The 25,196-nt window shown below is 31.5% G+C and overlaps 1 protein-coding gene across 6 annotated transcripts in view; it reads right to left on the minus strand.

Moving 5' to 3' along the window:
* Positions 1-5,096: 5,096 nt before the first annotated feature.
* The window catches only part of LOC127721484 (multiple epidermal growth factor-like domains protein 6), a 56,950-nt gene continuing 36,850 nt past the window's right edge, over positions 5,097-25,196 (minus strand). For 3 of the 6 annotated variants that reach the window (XM_052228233.1, XM_052228229.1, XM_052228234.1), the window contains exons 11-22: positions 24,417-24,464; positions 19,723-19,865; positions 18,498-18,633; positions 15,959-16,108; positions 15,085-15,175; positions 14,122-14,195; positions 12,783-12,917; positions 11,988-12,116; positions 10,468-10,500; positions 8,488-8,645; positions 7,612-7,747; positions 5,097-6,956 (exon numbers count right to left, since the gene is read on the minus strand). In XM_052228233.1, the coding sequence (XP_052084193.1) occupies positions 6,897-6,956; positions 7,612-7,747; positions 8,488-8,645; positions 10,468-10,500; positions 11,988-12,116; positions 12,783-12,917; positions 14,122-14,195; positions 15,085-15,175; positions 15,959-16,108; positions 18,498-18,633; positions 19,723-19,865; positions 24,417-24,464 (1,293 nt within the window). In that variant the 3' untranslated portion in view covers positions 5,097-6,896. Of the gene's footprint in view, positions 6,957-7,611; positions 7,748-8,487; positions 8,646-10,467; positions 10,501-11,987; positions 12,117-12,782; positions 12,918-14,121; positions 14,196-15,084; positions 15,176-15,958; positions 16,109-18,497; positions 18,634-19,722; positions 19,866-22,469; positions 22,506-24,416; positions 24,465-25,196 lie in introns of all 6 variants that reach the window. The other 3 variants (XM_052228230.1, XM_052228232.1, XM_052228231.1) reach the window with 3 other exon arrangements.

Here is a 25,196-nt window from a genome sequence, read left to right on the forward strand (position 1 = left end):
TGATTTTCCAGTTTTTGGACAATAACTCAAAAATGCTCTGAGAAGTTTTCATGAAACTTTGGTGACTGTTTTATATCTATTAAAATAACCTCCCTTTAGTTTTTTTTTTTTTTATAAATTTCTGACATGACATTGAGGAGTTATGGAACTTCATTTTTTGAAGAAGTGACGAGTGTATCATGCGCTCATGGCTCAGCTCTTTATTATCAAAATACTGAGCAGTTTTCATGAAACTTTGTTTTATATCTACTGAAATAACCTCCCTTTAGTTTTTTTTTATAAATTTCTGATATGACATTGAAGAGTTATGGAACTTTATTCTTTGAAAAAGCGATGGGCGTATCAGTTCTTTATTATCAAAATACTGACATTGTAAGTCCCCTTATGTTAGTTTGCCTCTCTTTTGTTTGAAATCTAGCGAAACATTCCGTTTTTGGAATTTTGAAGTTAAGGTATTGTTGATGTATTAAAGTCATTAAATTTTTTTTTGAAAACATACACATTGTTAGTATGACCACAACTCGAGTATGCATCTGCAGTATTAGAGACATACTAACCAAATAGTACAACGAACTAATTCCCTGGAAACAAGAAAAGACAGTGGCGACTTTTTTCATTGACCTCTAAATGGTGGGTACATTAATACTATATTTTCGTACATTTCATGCAATTTCGGTAAGTGGAAAAATCGAAAATATCTTTTCATACGAAGGCAATTATTTTGAACAGAGTTGCAACGAAGTTCAGGGTTGCTTCTAGATGCAATCTTTAAGCCATAGTTACAACTTTACCAAATTAACTTGCGTTGATAATGCTATTGATGGACTGAAATTAAGGAAAATGTTTGGTTTCCAAATGTTATGTTAACACACTTCGTTCAAAATTGCAACCATGGGGTGGAAGACCTGTGTTGATCAAATTTTACTGTCAAAGGAGTTGACTAAAATTGGGTCAAAATTTTGTTTTCATGGTGAATAGATCTTGTGAAGTAGATAATCCCTACTGGGTTTGATGTTAAAGGTTAAGCTTACATCAGCTACTAATGGACTAACATTTGGACAACGTTTTGTTTTCAGGCTGTTTTCTTTTGAAGCATATTTCCTACCATCACCAAACTGAGCTGGAATATGTCTGATGAGAAAAAAACCCTACTGATATTTGGGTCAACGATGAAGTTCACAGTAACTACAAAAAGACCCGAAATAATACTGAAGAGCTATAATCCAAAAAGGACAGTAAAGTATAGCCAAAGTCGGGCAAGGAATCGGAGCTTTGCATGAAGGAGATATATTCCTTAATTTAAAAAAATTTCTTAAATTTCGTAGCAGCAAATTTAGATAACAAAAAATCCGTATTTTCATGCCAGTACCGAAATACTGGCTACAGGCCTGGTGATACCCTCGGGGACTAACAGTCCACCGACAGAGGCATCGACCAAGTGGTAGTAATAACACAAACGGTACCAATTTTCTGCACCAGTTGCGCATTTCGACAATAAATGTCTCATCATTGTACTCTTAGGCACACAAATCCGTTCCTTTTACGAAATGTACAAATCTCTAAAGATCGCAATTGGGCTAATGTACCCATATCGTGCTCCAGTATTTTTTTTATGCCCCCCGCTTTAGCGCAAAGGGCATTAAGTTTTACCCTGTCCGTCTTTCTGTACGTCCGTACGTACGTCCCAAAATTGGTTTCCGTTCTCTAACTTTAGTTTGCCTCAACTAAATGTTTTGAAACTTATACACAATGCTTATTACCACATAACACAGATCAAGTTTGAATGCTAGTGGCGACACTTTTACCGTTCTACAGTTATGCCCCTTTATAAATGGAAAAAATGCAGAATTTTTCGTTTCCGTTCTCTTACTTTAGTTTGCTCAACCAAACGTTATGAAACTTATGCACAATGCTTATTACCACAAAACACAGATCAAATTAGAATTTCGGTGGTCTCACTTAAACCGTTCTAGAGTTATGCCCCTTTACAAATGGAAAAATTGCTGAATTTTTCGTTTCCGTTTTCTAACTTAAGTTTGCCTCAACCAAACGTTTTGAAACTTATACACAATGCTTATTACCACATAACACAGATCAAGTTTGAATGCTAGTGGCGACACTTTTACCGTTCTACAGTTATGCCCCTTTACAAATGGAAAAAATGCAGAATTTTTCGTTTCCGTTCTCTAACTTTAGTTTGCTCAACCAAACGTTATGAAACTTATGCACAATGCTTTATTACCACAAAACACAGATCAAATTAGAATTTCAGTGGTCTCACTTAAACCGTTCTAGAGTTATGCCCCTTTACAAATGGAAAAATTGCTGAATTTTTCGTTTCCGTTTTCTAACTTAAGTTTGCCTCAACCAAATGTTATGAAACTCATACATAATGCTTATTATTTGTAGATAAGCAAGTACTCAAACTTGTTAATCTGGATATATATGGCCATTTTTGCTATTGCTTGGATCCTCAGCAAAAAGTGAAAAAATGGGAGAATGGGAGCTACCATATCATTGGCATTCACAAATTGTCAATATTTTAGAATTATTGGATTAAGAGTTATCTCCCTTCATCAAATGAAACAATATTGTTTTATCGTTTTTTTGTCAATAATACAGGCCACCTAAATGATAAAAAATATCATTAGTGTTCTCTCTATCTAGACAATACACATCGGCCTCACATATTCAATTTTGTCTGGATTCTGTTGTACATGAACCAATAGGAATACCTTTTCTTGGGTATTTAGATTAATTTTAGTAGATATTTAAGAAAATATGCTCCTACCATATAATTCATATTGGATATTGTGTTCAATCAGCACCACCGAATTACAGGTGCAAACAAATTACAAGCATCCTCCTACCATACATACCAAAATTTACATCTTTTCAAGTAAAAGTGAAATAAATTAGTCAGGCACTTCTTTATGGTCAACAGCTTTAGCTGTAGATTGACACTGAAGCAGTATCTAACGACCATATCCACGCAATCATAATCCAGAGCCTTTATGCTGGTGTATGTATGAGGAAGTACCTTTAATGGATCAGTGATATTTAGTACGTCACGTGTACACTTTACACATCATTCAAATACTTAAAAGTAGTACATTATGCAAAGCCCAAACTTTAGGCTTCAATGACTTGAAATGAAATATACCAGTATAAAAGTAATGTGGCTAAGGAGATTTATTCCATGGAGCATTAATTTTTGGGAATAAATAGTGTTAGTATCTGAATTGAAAAGATTGTAAAGCTTCCAGTAACTATGCTTTATCAACTTTAAAGTCATTATATCAATACTGAAATATATGAATTACACTATATTAGTGGGTGTGTTCAGTGTCAAGTTTTATAATCTGATACTGTGGAATCATTTATTTTCGTGGGTATCAATTTTCGTGGATCGAGGAAAAATGGCATTTTCGTGGATATTTGATTTCGTGGTTTTGTCAATCTCTGCATACAAGGCTTATAGAAAATTTGTAATTCGTTGAATATTTGTATTCGTGGTTCAGCTGTATCCACGAAAACCACAAAAATTGGTATCCAACGAATAATAATGAATCCACAGTAATATATATTTACTTTTACTTGACATGAAAATGAATACTTCACTGAAAAGCAATCAAATTCTTTTTAATTGTGCATCAATATTAGGAAGGCATATGTTTATTTCAACAGGCCAGTCTCTCTTACTCAGTATGCCGTTAAACGATGAACATAATTATCATCTAACGTAATGTTATGGGTCATTTGAAATAAAAAAAAATATTTTAGTGAACTATCAACATAGTTCATGTGCAACACAACTTGTGAACATCGTGATTCATACGCTCGAACAAGTAGATTTGGTAGACTATATCTACAGATATTTAAACAAATGTTCTTATGATATTAAAAAGTGCATACACATTGTAAGTATGACCTCAGCTCGATTATGTATCTGCAGTATTAGAGACACACTTACCAAACTAGTTCCCCGGAACAAGAACTGTTACCAACATCTTACAAAATCTTGGTTGACAGTTCTTGTTGCTCAGTCTTAAGTTTTCTATATTTTTTTGGGTGTCTTGTAGACTTTTGTTTGTATTTTGGTAGAGTTTTGTTGTTTAACGATTGAGTTGTCAGTTTGTCTTTGACTTATGAGTTTGAATATTCCGTTGACACCTTCAGCCTTTCTTTTTAAACATACAGAAATGGACCCAAGCTCATATTTCTGTATAAGATCTTGCATGGAGTAGCATCAGTCACCATTCCAGATTATATCAACAACCAAGCAATATCACAGAGACAGATTTTCCAGATTAAGAACACCAACGAATGCCTTTTAATACGGATTCATCCCTAAAACAATTGTTGACTGCACTGATCTACCTGAAATTATTATCCAAGCCCCAACTACCGACAACTCCAGGCATGTGAGTTGGAGTTCCTCTTGTCACAATTAATACATGTTTTAACCCTGTACAGTTGTTGCTAGCATCACACATTTTTTTGTCTTTACTTGTTACCTTTGTTTATTTCTAACCTGACGTGTGCTGGTTGATACGCGCTTATATTATATCAGGGTTATGGAACTTTTTCCGACTGCAGATTATCCACATTGAAAAAGAAGTAGAAGTAAGCTGTTTTTATATATTTTCCGAATTATACACCCAGAAACGTGCAATATTATGTTCAAAACTACGACTGTTTCATGAAAAAGAAATCCGAAGAAAAAAATTCAACGAGAAAGGGCAACGTAGAATGCATCAAAGATACCAGTTTTGCAACTTTAAAATACGCCAGACGCGCGTTTTGTCTCATCAGGGGCGCTCGAATGTAAACAGATGGAAGGCTTATCAATTACGAAAATGAGCATTATAACAAATAATTTCCAAAAGCTATGCCAAAATAAGACAGAGCCCATCTATGTTTGCGTCTAGGATAGTAAGACTTTCCAAGGTATTGCTATAGTACACCATTGCTTTGCAAGTAGAATATGGTTTTCAACCCAGGACTATAGTTCACTAATATGAACGCAATAAGCTCTTAGATCCATACATTGATTGTAAGATATAATTGCAATAAATAGATATCATAGACGATAATCATAGTAATCATAAAAATATATTTATTCGTATTTATTCGTAAATAACCATTATGACAAACGTAAAATACAAATATATAATAAATAATTCTATCACAGTCTAATTTTTACATAAACAATAAACAGCTGCGCCATGAGCGCATGATACGCCCGTCGTCTAATGTGTGAATTTTTATGCAATAAGCATAAATAGTTTCTGACATACGGCGTGACATGCGAAAACCCCCTTTTTTTTTTACAAAAAACTCAATATCTCTAAAATAAAATTTTGAATTAAAACCAAAAAGTATACAGATCTTTAGATTAATATTACTAAGAAGTGTGTAAAATTTTAAGCAATAATCATAAATCGTTTTTGAGATACGGCGCGACATGTGAAAAACCCCTCCCCCTTTTTTTACAAAATACTCAATAACTCAAAAATAAAATTTTGAATCATCACTAAAAAGTATACAGATCTTAAGGTTAATATAACTAAGAAGTGTGTAAAGTTTTAAGCAATAATCATAAACTGTTTTTGAGATACAGCGCGACATGTGAAAAACCCCTCCCCCTTTTATAACAAAATACTAAATATCTCTTAAATAAAATTTTGAATCATCACCAAAAAGTATACAGATCTTGAGATTAATATAACTAAGAAGTGTGTAAAGTTTTAAGCAATAATCATAAATTGTTTTTGAGATACAGCGCGACATGTGAAAAAAAACACACACCTGTTTTAGTTACTAAGTCCCGTAACTCAAAAAGTTTTATTCTTATTTTCACCAAAAAGTATACAGATCGTTTGACCATCATAAGAAACAACTATGTAAAGTTTCATGAAATTTGGATAAGTCATTCTCAAGTTACGGTGCGACATGTTTACGCCGGACAGACAGTCGGACAGACAGACGGACAGACGGACAGACGGATGGACGCCGAACATTTGTATAACATAATACGTCCCGTCAAAAATTTGACGGGCGTATAAAAATTAATAAAATGCAACATATGAATTGTTTTGGATAATCCTATAATATTACAATTGTTGCACAACTTATTTAATCTATTTATAAAAAAATATATCTAGTTGATAGTACATAGGGGTAAAATGTGTGCTATTACAAGCAAATTTCGTTCCGTAAATGTTTTTAAAAAGTTGTATAATCGTTAAATTTGATGACAAATATTGAATTTCATCAGATCCTAAATAAAGACTTTCACTGAAATGAAAGAATTCAATAAAGTTATAGAAATGCACCAAAACTGATTTTTTTTTCTACAATAGAAATGGTAAAATTTCACGAAGACACGCCTGTGTTTACACTTCCTGCGTTCTTGACTGTAATAGCCAATACACAATTTTAAAATGTATACATGAGTATGTATGAATATTGAAACATCTACTTCTGTGGTCATATGCATATATTTGAAATTATTAATTTTAGTGTAATATGAATTTGTGCAACTGTTGACCACAACGATGTTTCAGATGATATAAAACCAAAACCAAATGATTAACATTCTGAACGAAAAATATGCGCAAAACTATAAATAAATAAATAAATGTTGATAAGAAAACGATATGCATTCTTAATAAAGTGGCACCCGGGATACACATTTGCCAAAACATTCGAGTAACTATTGAGTCAATACGTTTTGTTCTTTGCATTTCCAAGAAAGCCATATCACGGGTTGGAAACCACAGCAAAAACTGACGGTAAAAACACTTTCATCATCAGATAAGTGAAGGCTGAATGCATAGACGGTAATGGCAAAAATAAACATGTTATAAATAATGCTTAATATTTTTTTGGTATCACAGATGATCACTGTTCAGTTGTCGTAATAAACAGTCATGGCAAAACTTGTATTGTTCCTGTAAATAGATTGATGCAATAAACTAGATTAGTTTATAATGGTGAGTATGTCCCAAGGGCTAGTGATAATCAGGCGGTTAATAAGAGATCTATTTATTATGTCAAAACTCATATATATGTATAAATGAAAATTCTTTTCCAGGTTAAAAAAATGTTTCCGTAACAAAATTATTATATTTAAATTTACCTGTGTACGTTATTTTATTAAACGCCATTTTGTCCCAGGTTAGAGTTGTCTTTTTGACATTGTTCCTACATATTTTTTTTTATTAATATTGTATCTATATTGTGTCATAGATTAAATTTATTTGTTCTGTGTATGTTTACTTGTTCTTGTTTATATGTCTTTTTGATCGAGTTAAGGCATTTCAATTGATATTTTATAGTGTCTTTTTATGTCGAAGTGTTTCAGGTTAGGGTGAAGGTACGGCCTGTTAAAATATTTAAAGCCGCTGCATTTGTATGCACCTGTCTTAAGTCATTTCTTCTTATTTATAAATGTATCACAATTTCCTATATTTTGTAATCAATTATTAAATTGAATCACCTGATGCAGACTGTTTTCGATGACTACATTAACATTTGCATCATTAAGAAAAAAGAAGTAGGAGCCTCTAATTATTTAAGACTTATTTATGTTTATTCAATACTCACATAGTTTGGCACTAGCTTAGAACGTCTGGCTCTCATATGATGTAGGGCATGCACTACACTAACATCTCCATCAGACTGAAGTCTGTCCATACATGCTCTAACTAAACAAAATAGTCCTACTTTGCTAGCACCATTCCTGCATTAAAAGTGGAGTTTATTTTATGCGACTTTCGTACAAGTGAGAGGCTATAAAACCATTTTCTACATAAGGAAATGCCTGTACCAAGTCAGGAATATGACAGTTGTTTTCAATTCGTTTGATGTGTTTGAGCTTTTGATTTTGACATTTGATAAGGGACTTTCCGTTTTGAATTTTCCTTGGAGTTCGGTATTTTTGTTATTTTACTTCTTATCAATTTCTTATTATAACGTAATCTTTATCACGACGCCATGAAAACAAACCAAATTTTGATATGTTATTACATAAAAATAAATTCCTAGTACATTTGTTTAATTCTTATTATTAAAAATCATTATTATTATAAAAATTGAGGTTAAAATTTCGTTAGAAAATTCTTAAGGTTATAATTTCGTTAGAAAATTCTGTCCTGGCTTATCATTTTAGACCCGTTTTGATTATATAGTTCTAATTAACAGGAAAATATACTAATATATTGTTAAATAATAGCTACATCAATTCCAGGTTTTTGTACATTATTTGCTTTAATTTTTATTTGGTTTAAGCGTTCCCGATAAAGACACATTAAGCAAAGCGCCTCATGGTATTATATCTTATTTTTTTTACAGCTAATAACCTTGCCTATGGCATAATAAAAGACAGAGATAACTCGTATACACAAGAAAACACAAGGTACTATAACCATATACAGATACCCTTAGTTTTCAGTACTGAAATGAAATAAAAATCATACTTACATACAGTAGACAATAATAGGATGTTTGACCGAGTCCGACTGCCATTCAGTGACAGCATTGATAAAGTCAACAAAAGATTCTACAGACACTGGTGTGACCTTGCCTTCTGACCAACGCTTATAATGGAACTGATTAACTTTATAAGTTCCTTTCTGGTCCTGCAAAACAACATATTAAGATCATAGATGAAAATTGTATAGCTTGCCAAAGTATAACTAACCATACACCGTGGGATACACAGCAGCAACATTTAGTGTACAGAGATTCTCCTCTATCTATTAAAAGGAATTTATGAAGTATATGAATGCATTATAATGCAACGCATTTTAATTTAAGTTCTGGTATTTTATATTCACGATTAATAATGTTTGATGTTGGTTCGTGTAAACCATGTTAAATCTCAATATTACTCAATTACATTGACTTTTTTTGTTGTAAAATAAGTTTCTGTCTAACGCAAGAAAATGCTTTGCAAGAAAATGATTTTATAGTTAAGAGTCTTCTTAAACCAAAATCGATCAGGTAAAATGCGTCAAGCAATAAAAATTTAATAATATACCATTAAAGTGTTACCACGCAAAACACAATAAATTGACACTGCTAGAAGTGAAACAACGTCCCTCCTTGTAACATCAAATGATTATTCGAACAAAAAAACTATCTAATTTAGCAAGTTATGATATGGCAGTGAGACAGTGCATGCAATGTACAAACTTCAAATATTGACATTATGTGAACACGAACGGTCAAACATGTAATTAGGTAAATTGAGAATGCACCTAAAGAACTAAAAAAAAAAGCAGATACAATACGCATCACTTCTATTGAATCTTACAGCTAGCCTTTTATGAAATAATCTATTTTCTGCGAGTGGTTAGCAATAGATACGAATTGTACATATGAGCTTGCTTTATTCTAAATCTTATATTCTTCCTTTTTTCAAAGCTGAAAATAAGTCTTTGTTCTAATTCTACCATTTTGTGTGATACAAAGTATTGAAATTTTTGTTTGTATGAAAGAACCATCAGAAAACAAGTAAAAAAAGGTGAAAACAAAGAAAAGCATATCAAAATTTTGCATAAGAACTACAGATGATGATACGTATGTATCAACGATGTGGGAATACATAAATAAATGGCAACCAATCTTCTAAAAACATGTGTTCAATTCTTTGAAAGATATAAGATTTCACTGATGAAACCACAATGATAATACACAACACCATAGGTTAAGAGATGAAAAGACCAACATCTCTCAACAAGACAAATAACAGATTGAGAAACATAACCTAAAGCAGGTCAAATCATGTGCTTTAAATGGTTTTTCCTTCTCCACTGGTGCCTCCCATCGTGCATCAATTCATAAATAAGTGGCATTCAATGATGATGCATCACAAATTAAAAATGGGCGATTGGGGTATGACTACAACAAAACCTATAATTTGGAATACCTGTAAAACTTATTCATATAAATAATCTATTCGAAAACTGACTATTGAATTAATATAAATATTAAATGTACATTTTCGTAATAGATTTTTTTATATGACAAATGTTTTCATGTATTCCATCATGACTATATGTTTTGTTGCAACTATTTGTGGAAAACTGACGTTTGAAATAAAACATTGTTAATAATTATGTTAGTATTGAATAAAAGCAAACATTCAAGAATATGTCAAATTCGAATATTAAGAAAAAAAACCCAAAAAATACAACAAACATATCTCTTCTTAAAACGAAAAGATTTCATAAGATATAATTCACCAGCTCTGAAATATTTACAATGATTCTAGAATGTTTTGCAAAAAAACTAGGCCAATTACTAAGGCAAATATCACAATGTTCTTAAAAATTATAGTAAATTTTAATAAAGGAGAAAACAGGTTCTGTGAATGAAATGTAAGTATGTGTATTTGGCATAGCTTAAGCGTGCATACAATACGTGTTATAAAGTGATATGGCCACGTGGTCTACTCACAAGAACAGTAAGCATTTCGGATTTACTTTCAGGCTGTAACCATGCAGATATAAGTATAGAGTATAGGAACGACTATATATTTTATCCATCTACCGATAGTACATGTTAAGTCAAACTGTACAGTTCGTAATGGAACAACTCGAATACAAATGTTTGACATGAATTATAACAAACCTTTCTAAAATTGCCCATTTAAGGTTTCAACTCCCTCAGTCAAAGTTGACCTCAGACACATTTGGCTATTTTGTTATGTCTTTTTTTTTGGTCATTTAGCTCTTCAATTGTTTTGGTTCTTATACATCCATGGCTTTCAAATATTTGGCTTTGAGTGTTCCTGATGAATGTAAATCCAGAAAAGCGCTTCGGACGCATGATAACAGATAACCAAACATTTTCAAAAAGTGGTTAATACATTTATCTTATCAACATTGAATCAATTTATTTATCAGAAACAAGACGTTACTATGAAATAAATTAGACATTGAAACTAAATAAGCCAATGCACAATGAAATAAGTGGATGTTAAATACGGGTGCTCCATTTAAAAATTTACATAATCTTTGGAATTTTACAAGGAGTGAAAGACGAAAATACAAAAAAAAAAACTACACATACTTTAGAAATGTGCTTATGCTCTGAATTTTCATGCAAATGTGTGTAATGAAAACACTACTTATTTCAACATGCTTATTAATTCATAACTAAATTGGAGATTGCATTTTATAAATTCTCATAAACATAGCAATACGAGCTGAAACCATGTTATAATGTTATATAAATAACCTGTGTTTAATACACATGAGAGTCATATCAACTATAACAGTCACATGTGCTTATCAAATTAAATGATAGAAAAATGCCACAATTCATCAAAATCCTCACATTAAAAGTGTTAATTAAAATTGACCAAACTTTAAAAGCAAGTGTTAATTTCATACCTCAAGTCCTTGCTTTAATCAAATAACTAATCATTTAACACGTTTAATGAAATGAATTTATCACAACTATAAAAATGATTGAATAAGTGTATATGATTATTAACCATTTCATCAACTATTCATAATCGTAAGAAACAAAACAAATGTAAACTAAATGTTATTAAGGGTAAATAATACTTCCTTTGACATGTGATCAGTTTTGCTCTCGAAACAATATTTTTTTTTTTAAATGCCTTTTGATTATGTAAATAAAACAACTCTGGATAAATATACCATTATATACGTATACGAGGGTCTAGATGGGGTTCATAGAACAAAGAATAATGGACAAAAAGAGCATAAAAATGGGCAAACAATATAAAGAATAGAAAAAAAATAGGACTAATGAATAAAGAATAATGGGGTGCTGAAATATAAAGAATAGAGAACAATGGGCAATTAAATAACAAATAGAGAAAAACAGCATACACAATTATGAATACAAAAATAGAGGACCCCAAACCGGACCCTCATATATCATTATATACATATATAGAAAATATATTTTTGAAACAAATTATTTCATCTTAATATGATACTTACATCAACAGCGAACTTGAAGTTTAAGCTTCTCAATGTATAGTCATTTTGCTCTTTCACTTCAGTGACATTGATTGAAAAAGGCCCCATTTCCATGGTTTGATTTGACTCTGGCCAATAGTGTTCATTTGCCTACACGAAAAGAATAAAGCTAATTGCATATACGTGAATTCAATAAAGCATTGGGACTTGAATGTTTCAATCAACGGTCGTTAATTATTGGGCTATTTTTTCACTTTATGGTCATATTTAACTCGTGACGTGTTTCGGTACTTATACATCCTTGGCTTTTAATTATTTTGCTTTGCTCTTTGCTTACGAAGGTTAATAAAAAAAAGAGCTTAGCACGCATGCGTACGAAGGTAAATCAAGAAAAGAGCTTAGCACGCATGTGTACGAAGGTAAATCAAGAAAAGAGCTCAGCACGCATGCGTACGAAGGTAAATCAAGAAAAGAGCTTAGCACGCATGCGTACGAAGGTAAATCAAGAAAAGAGGTTCGCACGCATCAAATTTAAAAAGTGTTATTTTCATTCTTGTATAACAATAATCTTCAATCAATTAGATGGAATTGGACCATCTTAAGGACTTACATAATCTAGTTGAGAAAATACTCTACGTTCCATAACCTATTAATACATCAATCTTTTCTTGCCTTTGAAGAACTTTTACCTTATTTCAAACAGAGTCAATACTATTTTCCTACATTCATGAGATATATCAAATATACAATGAAGAGTATTAATAACAAGATACTTAATACCTAAATTCGTTTCATTAAAAATGCCTAAAATCTTACAGTGATCCCTGAGGTATCATTGTCTAACATGACAATAGTTCTAACTTCTTCTTGGAAGATCATCCTACAGAAATCAACAATAGTGGCACATTGTGGCATTTCGGTGGCAATAAAGCAATATTTGTTTCTGAAGGACTGAAAAAAAGAAAGAAACATATTTTAGTTAAACTCAGTCAATCCATAATTAATTCTTTTATTCAAAATATAAACTAGATCATGTCGAGGAAGTCACTTCCAAATACGTTCTGTCATTTTGTTTTGTCTTGTACTTTTATGATGGTTTTATTAGTATTTCATGTGTTTTGTTTAATTTTGTTGCTTTCAAACACACAAAGCAATAAAATTTCAATCCTGGTATCTATGATGAGTTATTTACAACCACTGGGTCGATGCCACTGCTGGTGGAGTTTTTATTCCACGAGGGTGTCACCAGCCCAGTAGTCAGTACTTCTGTGTTGACATGAATTATCATTGATATGGTCATAATTATAAATTAACTGTTTACAAGACTGTGAATTTTTAAAATACTAAGGCTTTTCTACCTCAGGAATAGATTATCTTAGCTGTATTTGACAAAACCTTTAGGAATGTTTGGTCCTTAATGCTCTTCAACTTCGTACTTTATTTGACCTTTTTAACATTTTTTATTCGAGCGTCACTGATGAGTCTTTTGTAGACGAAACGCGCGTCTGGCGCCAATATAAAATTTCAATCCTGGTATCTATGATGAGTTTATTTAGCTTCAATGAATAGTTGAAAAAACAATTTCGTGTCATGTATAAAGCTAAATATAAGGTCCTTCCTGTTAACTCCTTGTTTCAGTAACTGTTGAAAAATCTTTCGGGTCAGAAGTTTTTCAAACGCTACAATGATTAGGGTTTTATAAAATTAAAGCATCGTAAAACTAACTACGTCTTCAACTTATTGATGTAATATTTGTATGGTCCTGAATAACCTTAAAAACCGATTGCCTGGATAAGAGAAAAATGCATTTAATTGACACCATAAAGTTATTGTTTGAAATTTCACAAAACCTAGTTCACTTGGACTAACACAAACTAAAAGTGTCATGACACTCTTTCAATGTTTAATATACGGTAAAAGTGGAAATTTTCGCGTTGAAGTTATTTTCGCTTAATTCGCATTGACGTCGATTGCGAAAAAAGATCTCCCTCTCCATGTTTAATTTTTCGAAAGTGATAATATGAAAAAATAAATAATTCGTTGTTGATGCTCGAATTTATCACCCGCTAAAAAAATTATATGCATGGAAATCGTAAAAATAACAAACCCGCGGAAATTTTCACGCTTAAAGTGATAAACAAATCAGACAACTTACCGGCAAGTATATAGCATTTATATAATCTGTACAACCTTTTATCTTTGACCATAGAAACACTCGACATTCATCAGCTGATATAAAAAAAAACGCAATATTTGTTTATGTTAAACTTTCTTATATTAGATCTTTCACATACATTACGACTAGTTATAGGTCAATTCACATTCGTGGGATACCAATTTTCGTAGATAGATGGAATTTAAATTTGACATTATACAAACTTTTAAACAACAAAGCTAGGAACCTTCAAAATAACAATCCTTTCCAACCGTGAAAATTGATAGCAACAAAAACCATGAATCCTTTTTAACACAAATAATAGCTGTGTAAATTCTTCATATAATTGTTGCAGACTTGTAGCAAATGACCAGACCACAAATTGCAATAGACGAGTTTTTCCAATGAGATAGAGGCTATTTAATCATGACAATTTCATGCGTTTTTCTAAATTATTCAATTTTACCCTGTGTTGTTCTTTCAATTGAATTTTTAATCCGTTATCCCGGAGTGATTGGATTTCAGAAAAAAACAATGATGACCTAATACATCCATATGATGATTTTTTTATTTGCAACACTCAAGCTTTGTATGTTCAAATAAATGGATAAGTAAGTGCAGTTAACACTATTTAAAGTAACTAAGTCCGTTTTGCATTTGGTCGTATGTAACTGTTATTAATGCTCACCGACTTATTAATCAATTTGGTTTTCCGACTGCCCGCTGATGTGTTTTGAGTAGAAGAAGCGTGCGTCTGGTGTACTAAATAATAAACTTGTAAACTTCGATAAGTTTTGCCAACTTATATTTGTTGATTAAAATAACATTAACGGGGCAATTTTTTTTCGGCACCAGATGTTCATTTTGACAATAAATGTCTCTTCAAGGTCGCAACGAAAACATAATGACATAAGATGCAATTCCTTATAAAAAATAAAGCAGTATATAAAGTAGATTACTTACATGCTAAAACATTTGTATGTCTGTTTCTATGTTTATTTTCCTCCGCTTTTGCTGCCTCGTGTGAACGTTTTACTCTCTGAGTTTTTACTTCCTGATTTTTACAAAATAAAAATAAAACAATTAAGTTTGATGTCGAAACTTCATTAAAGCGTTTGAATGAATGATCAATGTATACCAGTGAACTCTATACATTATAATACGCAATATTAAGAACTTAAACGGTACTACTCGATCAACCAGCTGAACAACAAGTTAATAAAAAAATATGATAACTGTAGATTATTTTTCATATAAACATATTACAAATTTGAATAAACAATTAATAGCAAAACAATTACTAAACAATATAAAACAAATATTTTTTAAAACAAATTAGTTTGAAGTGAATTTTTGCAATGTATTCGACATGTCCGATATACTCAAAAATGAAAAATAAAATAAAAACATGAGACATATGTTAGTCCTATTTACACTTTTTTCTTGCTTCCTGGAAGAACACAACAGGTTTGAATCGCATGTAAAATGTTTTAATTATCTTTTAATCAAATATGTTACATAACCTGTTAAGTATATGTCCTGAATTTTAACAGTGCTTAACCAAAAATATCTTGGTCCTAACACTAAAATTTAGAATAACATTAGCGCTTCCAATTTTTCTGCACGATATGAGCATTTCGACAATGAATGTCTATTCAGTGATGCTCGAGGCCAAAATATTTGAAAATTCAAAGTTTATTTAAAAAATGAAGAGCTTTTTTGTAAACTAATAGAAGAGATTATCCCTCTACTAAAAAATTCATAATTCAACTACAATGGTCTCAGTGCACTACACGAATAAGAGTGCAATGTTGTTTTAAGGACTATATATACTAACTTCAAATTCATGTTGTAATCTCGACAGTCCAGATCTAGGATCTTTAATTTGCATTTGATTATAGTAATTTTCAAACTCGTCTTCGTCAACAGGAGACTCGGACGTGAGCAATGCTTCTGCCAATGCTTGGTGTAAGAAAATGTACTGCTCCTAAAGTTTAAAAGAAATCATGTGACAAAATTATGTTAAACCACATCAATTATACCATCAAGGTATCATTCGCTCAGTGGTCAGTACTTATGTGGTTTAGATCGCACCTCGGACAAATTATGACGTTATGATTGGTTTAACGTCGTCACGTGGTGATCCGGTATGGATTCGTATGGGGTCAGTAGATTTCATATTGGATTCATGACGTCACGTTTACAACGGTATATTGCTTGGTCTTCCAAGTGCTCCACGAAATCTTTCTAAATTATTAACATCTATTTTATCAGCAATCAAAGCCGGGCTCCAAAGTTATTGTGAAACTGCCTATTCTAGAGGTGGTGTGAATCAGATGTGGATACTAAAAAATTCCAAAGATCTTTTAGAGTACATACAATATAAGACTCTCTCATCTTGCAATAGTATTAAAACATTTGACTTTTCTTCACTTTACACAAGTATTCCCCATTCCAAACTAAAAGACAAATTGAAAGAGTTGGTATTACTTTGTTTCATTAAAAAGAATGGCGAACGTAGATACAAGTATCTTGTCTTGGGGAGGGATAAATCCTACTTTGTAAAGAATCACTCTGATTCAAACAAAAAATTCTCTGAAACTGACATTATCAAGATGCTTGATTTCTTGATTGACAACATATTTGTTACGTTTGGAGGACGTGTTTTTCAACAAACTGTCAGAATTCCAATGGGAACCAATTGTGCCCCTCTTCTTGCCGACTTGTTTCTTTATTATTATGAGGCTGACTTCATACAGGAACTTCTTAGGAAGAAAGATAAGAAGTTAGCAATATCCTTTAACTCTACATTCCGCTATATAGATGATGTTATCTCACTAAATAATACAAAATTTGGTGACTATGTTGAACGAATCTATCCCATCTAACTAGAGATAAAAGATACTACAGATACAGTTAAGTCTGCCTCATATCTTGACTTACATCTAGAAATTGACAATGAGGGTCGGTTGAAAACAAAACTTTACGACAAAAGAGATGATTTCGGCTTCCCAATTGTGAACTTTCCATTTCTATGTAGCAACATTCCAGCAGCGCCTGCATACGGAGTATATATCTCCCAATTGATACGATATTCCCGGGCTTGTGTTTCCTATCATGATTTCCTTGATAGAGGATTTCTGCTCATAAGGAAGCTATTAAACCAAGAGTTCCAAATGGTGAAGTTGAAATCATCCCTTCGTAAATTTTACGGACGCCATCACGAGTTGGTTGACCGTTATGGAATAACCGTTTCACAGATGATATCGGATATGTTCCTTATGTCGTAACTACAATACCCTCCCTTTTCACGAATGTGACTTACCGAATTAGACTATTTACCGGATTTGTAATAACATAAGCAACACGACGGGTGCCACATGTTGAGCAGGATCTGCTTACCCTTCCGGAGCACCTGAGATCACCCCCAGTTTTTGGTGGGGTTCGTGTTGCTTAGTATTTGGTTTTCTATGTTGTGTCATCTGTACTATTATTTGTCTGTTTGTCTTTTTATTTTTGGCCATGACGTTGTCAGTTTGTTTTCGATCTATGAGTTTGACTGTCCCTCTGGTATCTTTCGTCCCTCTTTTACTATTAATGGTGACGTCATCTTTTGATTTTGTTGTATTTCATTGTTTATTTTTCTACAAAAAAGTCCCATGTGCGATAAATTCGTTATACGGTTCACTACAGACCCCCTATGGACTGTAGAGGGTTAGTAAAATCCATACGAGATTACGTGCTTTATAGTAAACTTTTCCCAAACTCTCCTTTGTGATAAATTTACAAATAATTAAGAAACCAGGATTTTAACTCAATCAGGAACAGCTGATTTGAAGATGGTTTATCATTTCCTTTTGTATCCCTGTTGGTCATATAACTACTAATGTATTGAAACAAAACGCTTCGGACGTATACACTTTATATTGAAACAGTTGTTAAAAGATTAAAATTTTAATTTCATTTCCATTTAACAAAAAAACTCGTACTTATAATTCAATTTAACAAAACGTTCCTATAGTAATCATGATGACTAGTTCGTGAAACTCCTTTATCAGTAATTATGGAAAACGTATTCAAAAATTCAAATATAGGTAAAATATTATACGGGTTACTTTCTATGCATTCTCAATTAGTTTTGATGTAACGTTATCGACAATGTCTTTACAACACCCATTGTTGTAAGGGGGTAAAATTATCCAATTTATTTCACATATAAAACTATGAGGTGATTACTTTCTTTGCAACCAATGTTATAACTAGTTATAAACTAAGTCAGCGAATTAATTAATTCAATTAAAAAGGAAGCAATTATAAGTTAAACACAACTTAATCATCAATAAACAATAAGTATGGCAATTTGTCTTATCACTTACAGGTGTTTGCACCATATTTGGTCTGGCAATCCTCATTTTCTCTACACATTTATATACGCTAACTCTCCCCTCACTGTCGGCTTGATCCATCAGGTAATCCATTCCTATAAATGTTCCTGTTCGTCCTACACCAGCACTGAAACAAATTAAAACGAGGTGGAAAGACAGAAATCTACACCACATACGTTTTACGGTCATCATCACAAATTGGTTAACTGATTCAGAATTTCTAATATCGACATGTTTTCTCGGTCTTAGATCTAAAGATACAAGTAAAATCGTCTTATTTGTATTTTTATTGACTGTGTCTTATTCCCGATTGTGCCATTTTGACTGAGTGTGAATTTGATGGCGAGTAATGCATGAATAGTGGATGACGACTACACTGTTGACGCACCAGATCTCACTATAAAATTGAGAATGGAAATGGGAAATGTGTCAAAGAGACAACAACCCGACCATATAGCAGACAACAGCCGAAGGCCACCAATGGGTCTTCAATGCAGCGAGAAACTCCCGCACCCGGAGGCGTCCTTCAGCTGGTCCCTAAACAAATATGTTTTCGAAATTATGGGTTACCCTCAATGTTTGTTTGGTACCTTGACTTGTCTCTGCCAAAACGAGAGTTGATCTTCTTTACTGTCGACTTATTTTCTCCATCGAACATTTCGTACAAAAATTAAGGTTTTAACTTCCTCAGCCATTATATAAATTTGGCTTTTCTTATTTATGTTCATTCGAATTATATTACTGTCGTTTCCATGTACAATGTATTTTACATCCCTTGGTTTTAAATATACGCTTTTGAAAGTTTACCAAGGAAAGCGCTTCGAGCACACCATATTAGTTAAGTGTTGATCTTGTTTACAAAAGTAATTTATAATTTGAACCATTGGCACCATTGACACGGGAAATCCTGCTATTGAAGATATTCAACACTACAACATTAGTGTACAAAGGTTGATTACTGTTATCAGTATGTTACTATTTGCCTCAAATATAGTAGAAACCTAGACTTATGAATAGCATGATTGGTGCAACAACTGGAGTAAGATCTGTAGAACGTTTTTTGGTCGTTTCGTTGATTTTCTGTTTGACAATAGTATTGTCTGTGTTTCTTAAACCGATGGTTTTCGTTTTCCTCTTAGAACATTAGTCTTTCTTTTTTTAATATGCACTGTGAGGAATCAAACATGCAAAATAAAATGTTTCAACTTTCTCTTACCTGCAGTGAATCAATAATGGTCCTTCATGACGCAGGCTGTTGACCTTACTATGAAACTCTACAAGGGTTGTGACATATTTTGGTACATCTCGATCAGGCCAAGAAGCAAACTGTAAATGTTTGACCTGCAGTCTCGCATTATCCTACAACACATACAAATAGAAGCTATATAGATCTATCGTCTAACTTAACATTAATAATATCGTCTAAATATCTAGTTTTATAAATAATTTCCACTGAAGGAGAAGAATTCCACCAATGCATATCAAGTATTTGTTATCAATGTTATTCGTTAAAAAAAAAACCCAAAATAATGACAAAATCAATAAAGATTGTTAAACTGATTAATCTTGTCAAACTCTATAATAAGTGATATTCTTTTTATTCGAGCGTCACTGATGAGTCTTTTGTGAACGAAACGTGCGTATGGTCTACAAAATTATAAGCCTGGTATCTTTGATAAGTTTTTTTTATACGCAACCTCAGTATAAGCATTTATTTAATCATTACTACATTTCAGACAAATATAGATAAACAAACGGGCAACGATTCATATCCAAAACCAATTTTTCAGCGTGAGAAATCTATAAATTTTCCATCATATGAAACAACAAGAGTTTAAATTGTTATAAATATACTCTTGAATACTTATATTATCAAACGGTTCTTTAAAAAAAGAATAATCAAAACTGATTGCAATATTTACTTTCAATTGAAAAACATAGATATAATCTATTAGTTGAGAATTCCTTAAAAGTTACGTAGTAAGTCATCAGAAAATTATAGTAATAATAATTTGTAGAGCTAAGGAAACATCTAATAACAATAGCACTAGCAAAATAAAAAAAAAATCCATTTTGGTTTTTATTAAATGGCACATTTTCTAATAAAAATCTCCATTACCTTTTTAATCGTAAATATTGAAAACTCCACAAATAATCAAGGACTATAGGAAAACTGATCAAATAACTGGCTCCATAGTTTTAATAATCAAATACACTTATCTTTTAGGTGTTTCCACAACTTTTTTTAATACTAAATCTGGCTATAGAGATATGTTTCACTACTCTAAAGATAGTTAAACTCCGCTAATATAATCTCTAAACTAAGATACCAAAGCAGTTAATGTTATTACATGTACTATCATGGGATTATATATGTAGGCATGCTTGTTTACTTCGTATATTCGAATTTAAGTAGGTTTGTAACTTGTGGAGGAATTGAAGTAGTTTAAGTATTAATTCTTAATATTGCAGAAACTATTGCTAAATAGTATGATGCTTTTAAACCAAAAAAAAACAAAAAACAAAAAACAAAAAAACAAAAAATTGAAACAACTTATCTAATTTCGGGTGAATAAAGCTTAACATATGGTATGAACACTTGTCTAAAGTCCGTATGTTAACAACAAGATGTATCTCTTTATCTCATGGACATATCCGCAACAACTCTTTCTATCCTAATTTTCATGATTGCATTTACACTGTTTTTTTTTATAACTGAAGCAAAGACGTTAATTAGCAACAAAGCATCAGATAGCATTTCATTTATTCAAAAAGACCTAGATATATTTCTATTTCTATTTAATTTCTAATTTTGCTTTACTACTGTGTCCTTTGTGATGCGCTATATCAATACAATCTTCCTACACGACAAGGCACCTTTTAAAAAAAAAATATTATTGCGTAAAACCCGAGGATTTGTCCCAACTTCAACTCCAATATCTAAATAGATAAGCACAATCTAATTATCTGATTGGTCAATCTTCAGCTGTGATGTAAGCATGAAATTATGTATATCTTCAATAGAATTTTACAATTGTCATGTATATTAATGGGAAGTACAAATGTCTGCTATCATTTCCCTCTGAAATATCAGTTTATAGTAGTAACATGCAAGGGTAAATGTGATTGTGTTTATTGTCCAGTAATTATTTGTTCATGCATATTTATGGCGTCACATGCAATGTTATTCGAAACATATAAATTCAATGTAACATGGAGATACTAAATAATACACATATATAACCAAATTATGTTCGAAGCGTATGTGAAAGGTGATGTGAGGGAATATACGGGAAAGAAATGATGTTTATATTAATATCATCAGCCCAAGATGTTAATAATACAATGAAATATTCAAAGTCAAAGTGTTTTGTTTTCATTCGCCTTTGAATAATACAAACTTATAAGACACAACAGATGATATATTGAAAAATTAAAACTTTATATGTTTTGCACAGTGTCTTGGCATTTTGTTTTACGCTATTGGATACTAGAAACAATAATACATTACTGTCAGCTTAACCAACTGCTTCTGAATACTAGCAGTTTGGATAAAGTGATGCTTGGTACAAAAAATTGTGTACAAATAATTGCTCTAATAATAGTGTTTAAAATAATTTTGAACGCATTTACAAATAAGTATAAGCATTCCACTACTCTAAACTTGAAACAAGGATTAAAGTCGTTCATCCATTAGAAGTGTCCATTAGATGTATACTTTTGAACAACTTATTTTTCGATTTTCCTTTTTTCTTTTAATTTCTACACTTTAAACTAACATAAAGCTACTATTCGTGTATACATTGTAGCAAAAAAAGTCTCAAAAAGTAATAAATGTTAAGTATTTTCAAAACGCATCTTAAAAAAGCAAAAATTCAGCAAGGTGAAAAATATTGCGCGATGAATATGACAGACAGTATTTGAGAAAGATAATGTTAGTTATTATGCGTGAGATGTTCTTACAACATGCACATGGCTATCTTTCCATCTGAGAGATTTCTAAAAAAAAAATAACAAAAAAAAAATAACAATCCTAAAAATTGCCAGACCATTATTTGTTGTTTTCGTGGTTATAAAGCTATGGTATAGGCGGCAAGTACGAACAAATAAGTATGGAATGTCGAATATATATCTACATTTACTTAACAGCAATATAAATATGTCGAAAGGACTTCAATTATGAATAAGTGTCCATACCATATAAAAGGCTCAAAATTTTTCTGAGTCCAGAATCAAAAAAATGTTTAGCTCATAGCATTAAAGAGCTGCAAAACATCTACGTACTGTTGAATGGACAGAAAAAGACAAAATAATTTGAAAACTTCAATCCAAAAAAAAAAAACCAAGAAATAGCGAGGACCTCCAATGAAATTTATGGCTTGGAAAGTTAGAGTTAGTTTGATATATTTTGTGTTAAATGTCGCTTTACAGACATTATCTAGATAAACTTTGACGTTTATTACAAAGTTATATATAATCGGCACCGTTTGAGTAAAAAAAGTAGGGAAAAATGCAATAAAAAAACATAACGTAAAGGGCAATCTAACGGTAGTACAAACGGTCAAAAAACATCTGTAACAAATGAAAGCTACATACAACTTTACACAACAAAAAAGTGAAATTTTTTTTATGGGGATTGGGAAAAGTTGTTGTAGGCTGAAAGTTCGACAATCCGCCATTGACATGTGCCTAGGTAAATGTTTTTGATGATAAATTTCGATCAAGCTTTATATACATATATTAGTCATCTGCAAAATGTATAATACCATCCCTTGTCTACTGTTAAAAAAGCTTTTCATTTAACCACAAATTCTACATGTTTTATATGATCTTAAGCAACGGTAGTAAGCTTTTTGCTCATTCCATTTTAAATTTTCAATTTCATAAAAATAAAAATGCTCTACTATTTTTTTTTCATAAATTTCATCATTAGATATTGAATCTGTTTTATTCCTTTTGAGATCAAACGCAGTACGATTTTGAAATATTTTTGTTCTTACGAACATTTAAAAACTTAAATCTGAAAATAACCTTTTAAATCTATGGAAAAATGCGCATTTTATTTTCTATCAATATTTCTTCTCAAGTGTGATTAAATAGAGATAGAGGAGAAGGTCTCTGACAGTACACCAGCATTACCTTCAAACAATGGGACGAGACTTATTTGCTAATAATTTATATTGATGAAAATTATTCTTAGAAAGTTTTTCAGTATTGTTATATGGAAATGATTATCAAATTATATGCTCCTGAAATGAAATTTAAAATGGAAAGCGTTCTTTTTAAGCGAACATTGAGCGATTATTGTAAACCAAATCCAACACGTACCATAAACTAGTCAACAATTTGTGTGTTATATTTTGATTCATCTTTTTGGTCAATGAGTTGTAGAAAGATTAACTATTATCCTCGTCACAATTAACAATGGTTGTATACACGTTTTCAAATTAACAACCAATTAGGTTGATCATATGAAATTCAAACAGCATAATCATAATTGAAATCAATTTACAATACTGGAAGTTGCAAGTTAAATAAATAAACTGACGATATACAAGACATTTGCTAATGAAAATCAACGGTACGAATAATAAAATATTCGCATATACATAAATGACCATAACATGATTATTACTGTAATCCAACTAGTTTTCGCAAGCGATTTAATTTCGCAACTTTCCCAGTAGAGAAAAAATATCTCGAATTAAAAATGTCGCAAATAAGTGAAAACGTGAAATAAAGTATGTGCGAAAATATACCTGTTAACAGTAATGTAAACCAAAGCATTAATGGCATTTGGAGCTGATTTATAAAGTATAATTATTCATTTTCTAGTATTAAATATTTCTTAGAACAAACAACAAACACACAAATTCTTCACGAGTTTATATGGAAACAAAATATGTATACTTCAGTTGTCGTTTGGTCTTTGTTGGCGTTGGTATTTTCTGAGTCAGTCTGTATGAAAGCAAATCACTAAGTTCTATTACTTACTGCATAAGTGGTATCACATGCATTTATAGCCACATGCCTTTTGTAAGCGCTTCCTTGACCGTTTTTGTTTTCAAATATATTACAAATATTTCAATAAACATATACAATATACTTATAATTATGACTTTTTGGGAGAAACCAATTTGTCATAAAAACAATGGAAGATATTCTGATGACAGTTCTTTCTACAACATTTTAACTGTAGTCTCGCTATATTTGTGTTTAGTTTTCATGTAAAATTTAATTCTATTAGAAAAGGGCATGTTATTATATTGAGTATAGTTTTCCTGTTCAGTTTAATTCAATTAGACAAGGGCAAGTTATTATATAAATTATACTTGATACAACATTAACATATATAATTTTAGCTTATAAGATACATAGTGTCATATAGCCTAGGATTAACTATACTAGCTGTATCTATACTTAGGTAGGGTAAGATTGGTTGCGTTATACGCATTGGTGTGCGCATTGAAAAACTCACATGAAGAATACTCTAGAATGAATGCAAAATAACAACAAATATGTTTTAAGATATACTTATATTTCTTATGTTTGGTTAAGTTAAATGACCCTTTTCTTCGAAATTTTTTATCACTTTCAGATATATATGAAAAGTACATGCTATAAAAGTTTTCCCAAAAAAAGTATATTATTCAACCAAAGGTTGTCATTAAACAAATAATGTGAGGTGTA

Source organism: Mytilus californianus, unplaced genomic scaffold (genome assembly GCF_021869535.1).
Source record: "Mytilus californianus isolate M0D057914Y unplaced genomic scaffold, xbMytCali1.0.p SCAF_12, whole genome shotgun sequence".
NCBI lineage: Eukaryota > Metazoa > Mollusca > Bivalvia > Mytilida > Mytilidae > Mytilus > Mytilus californianus.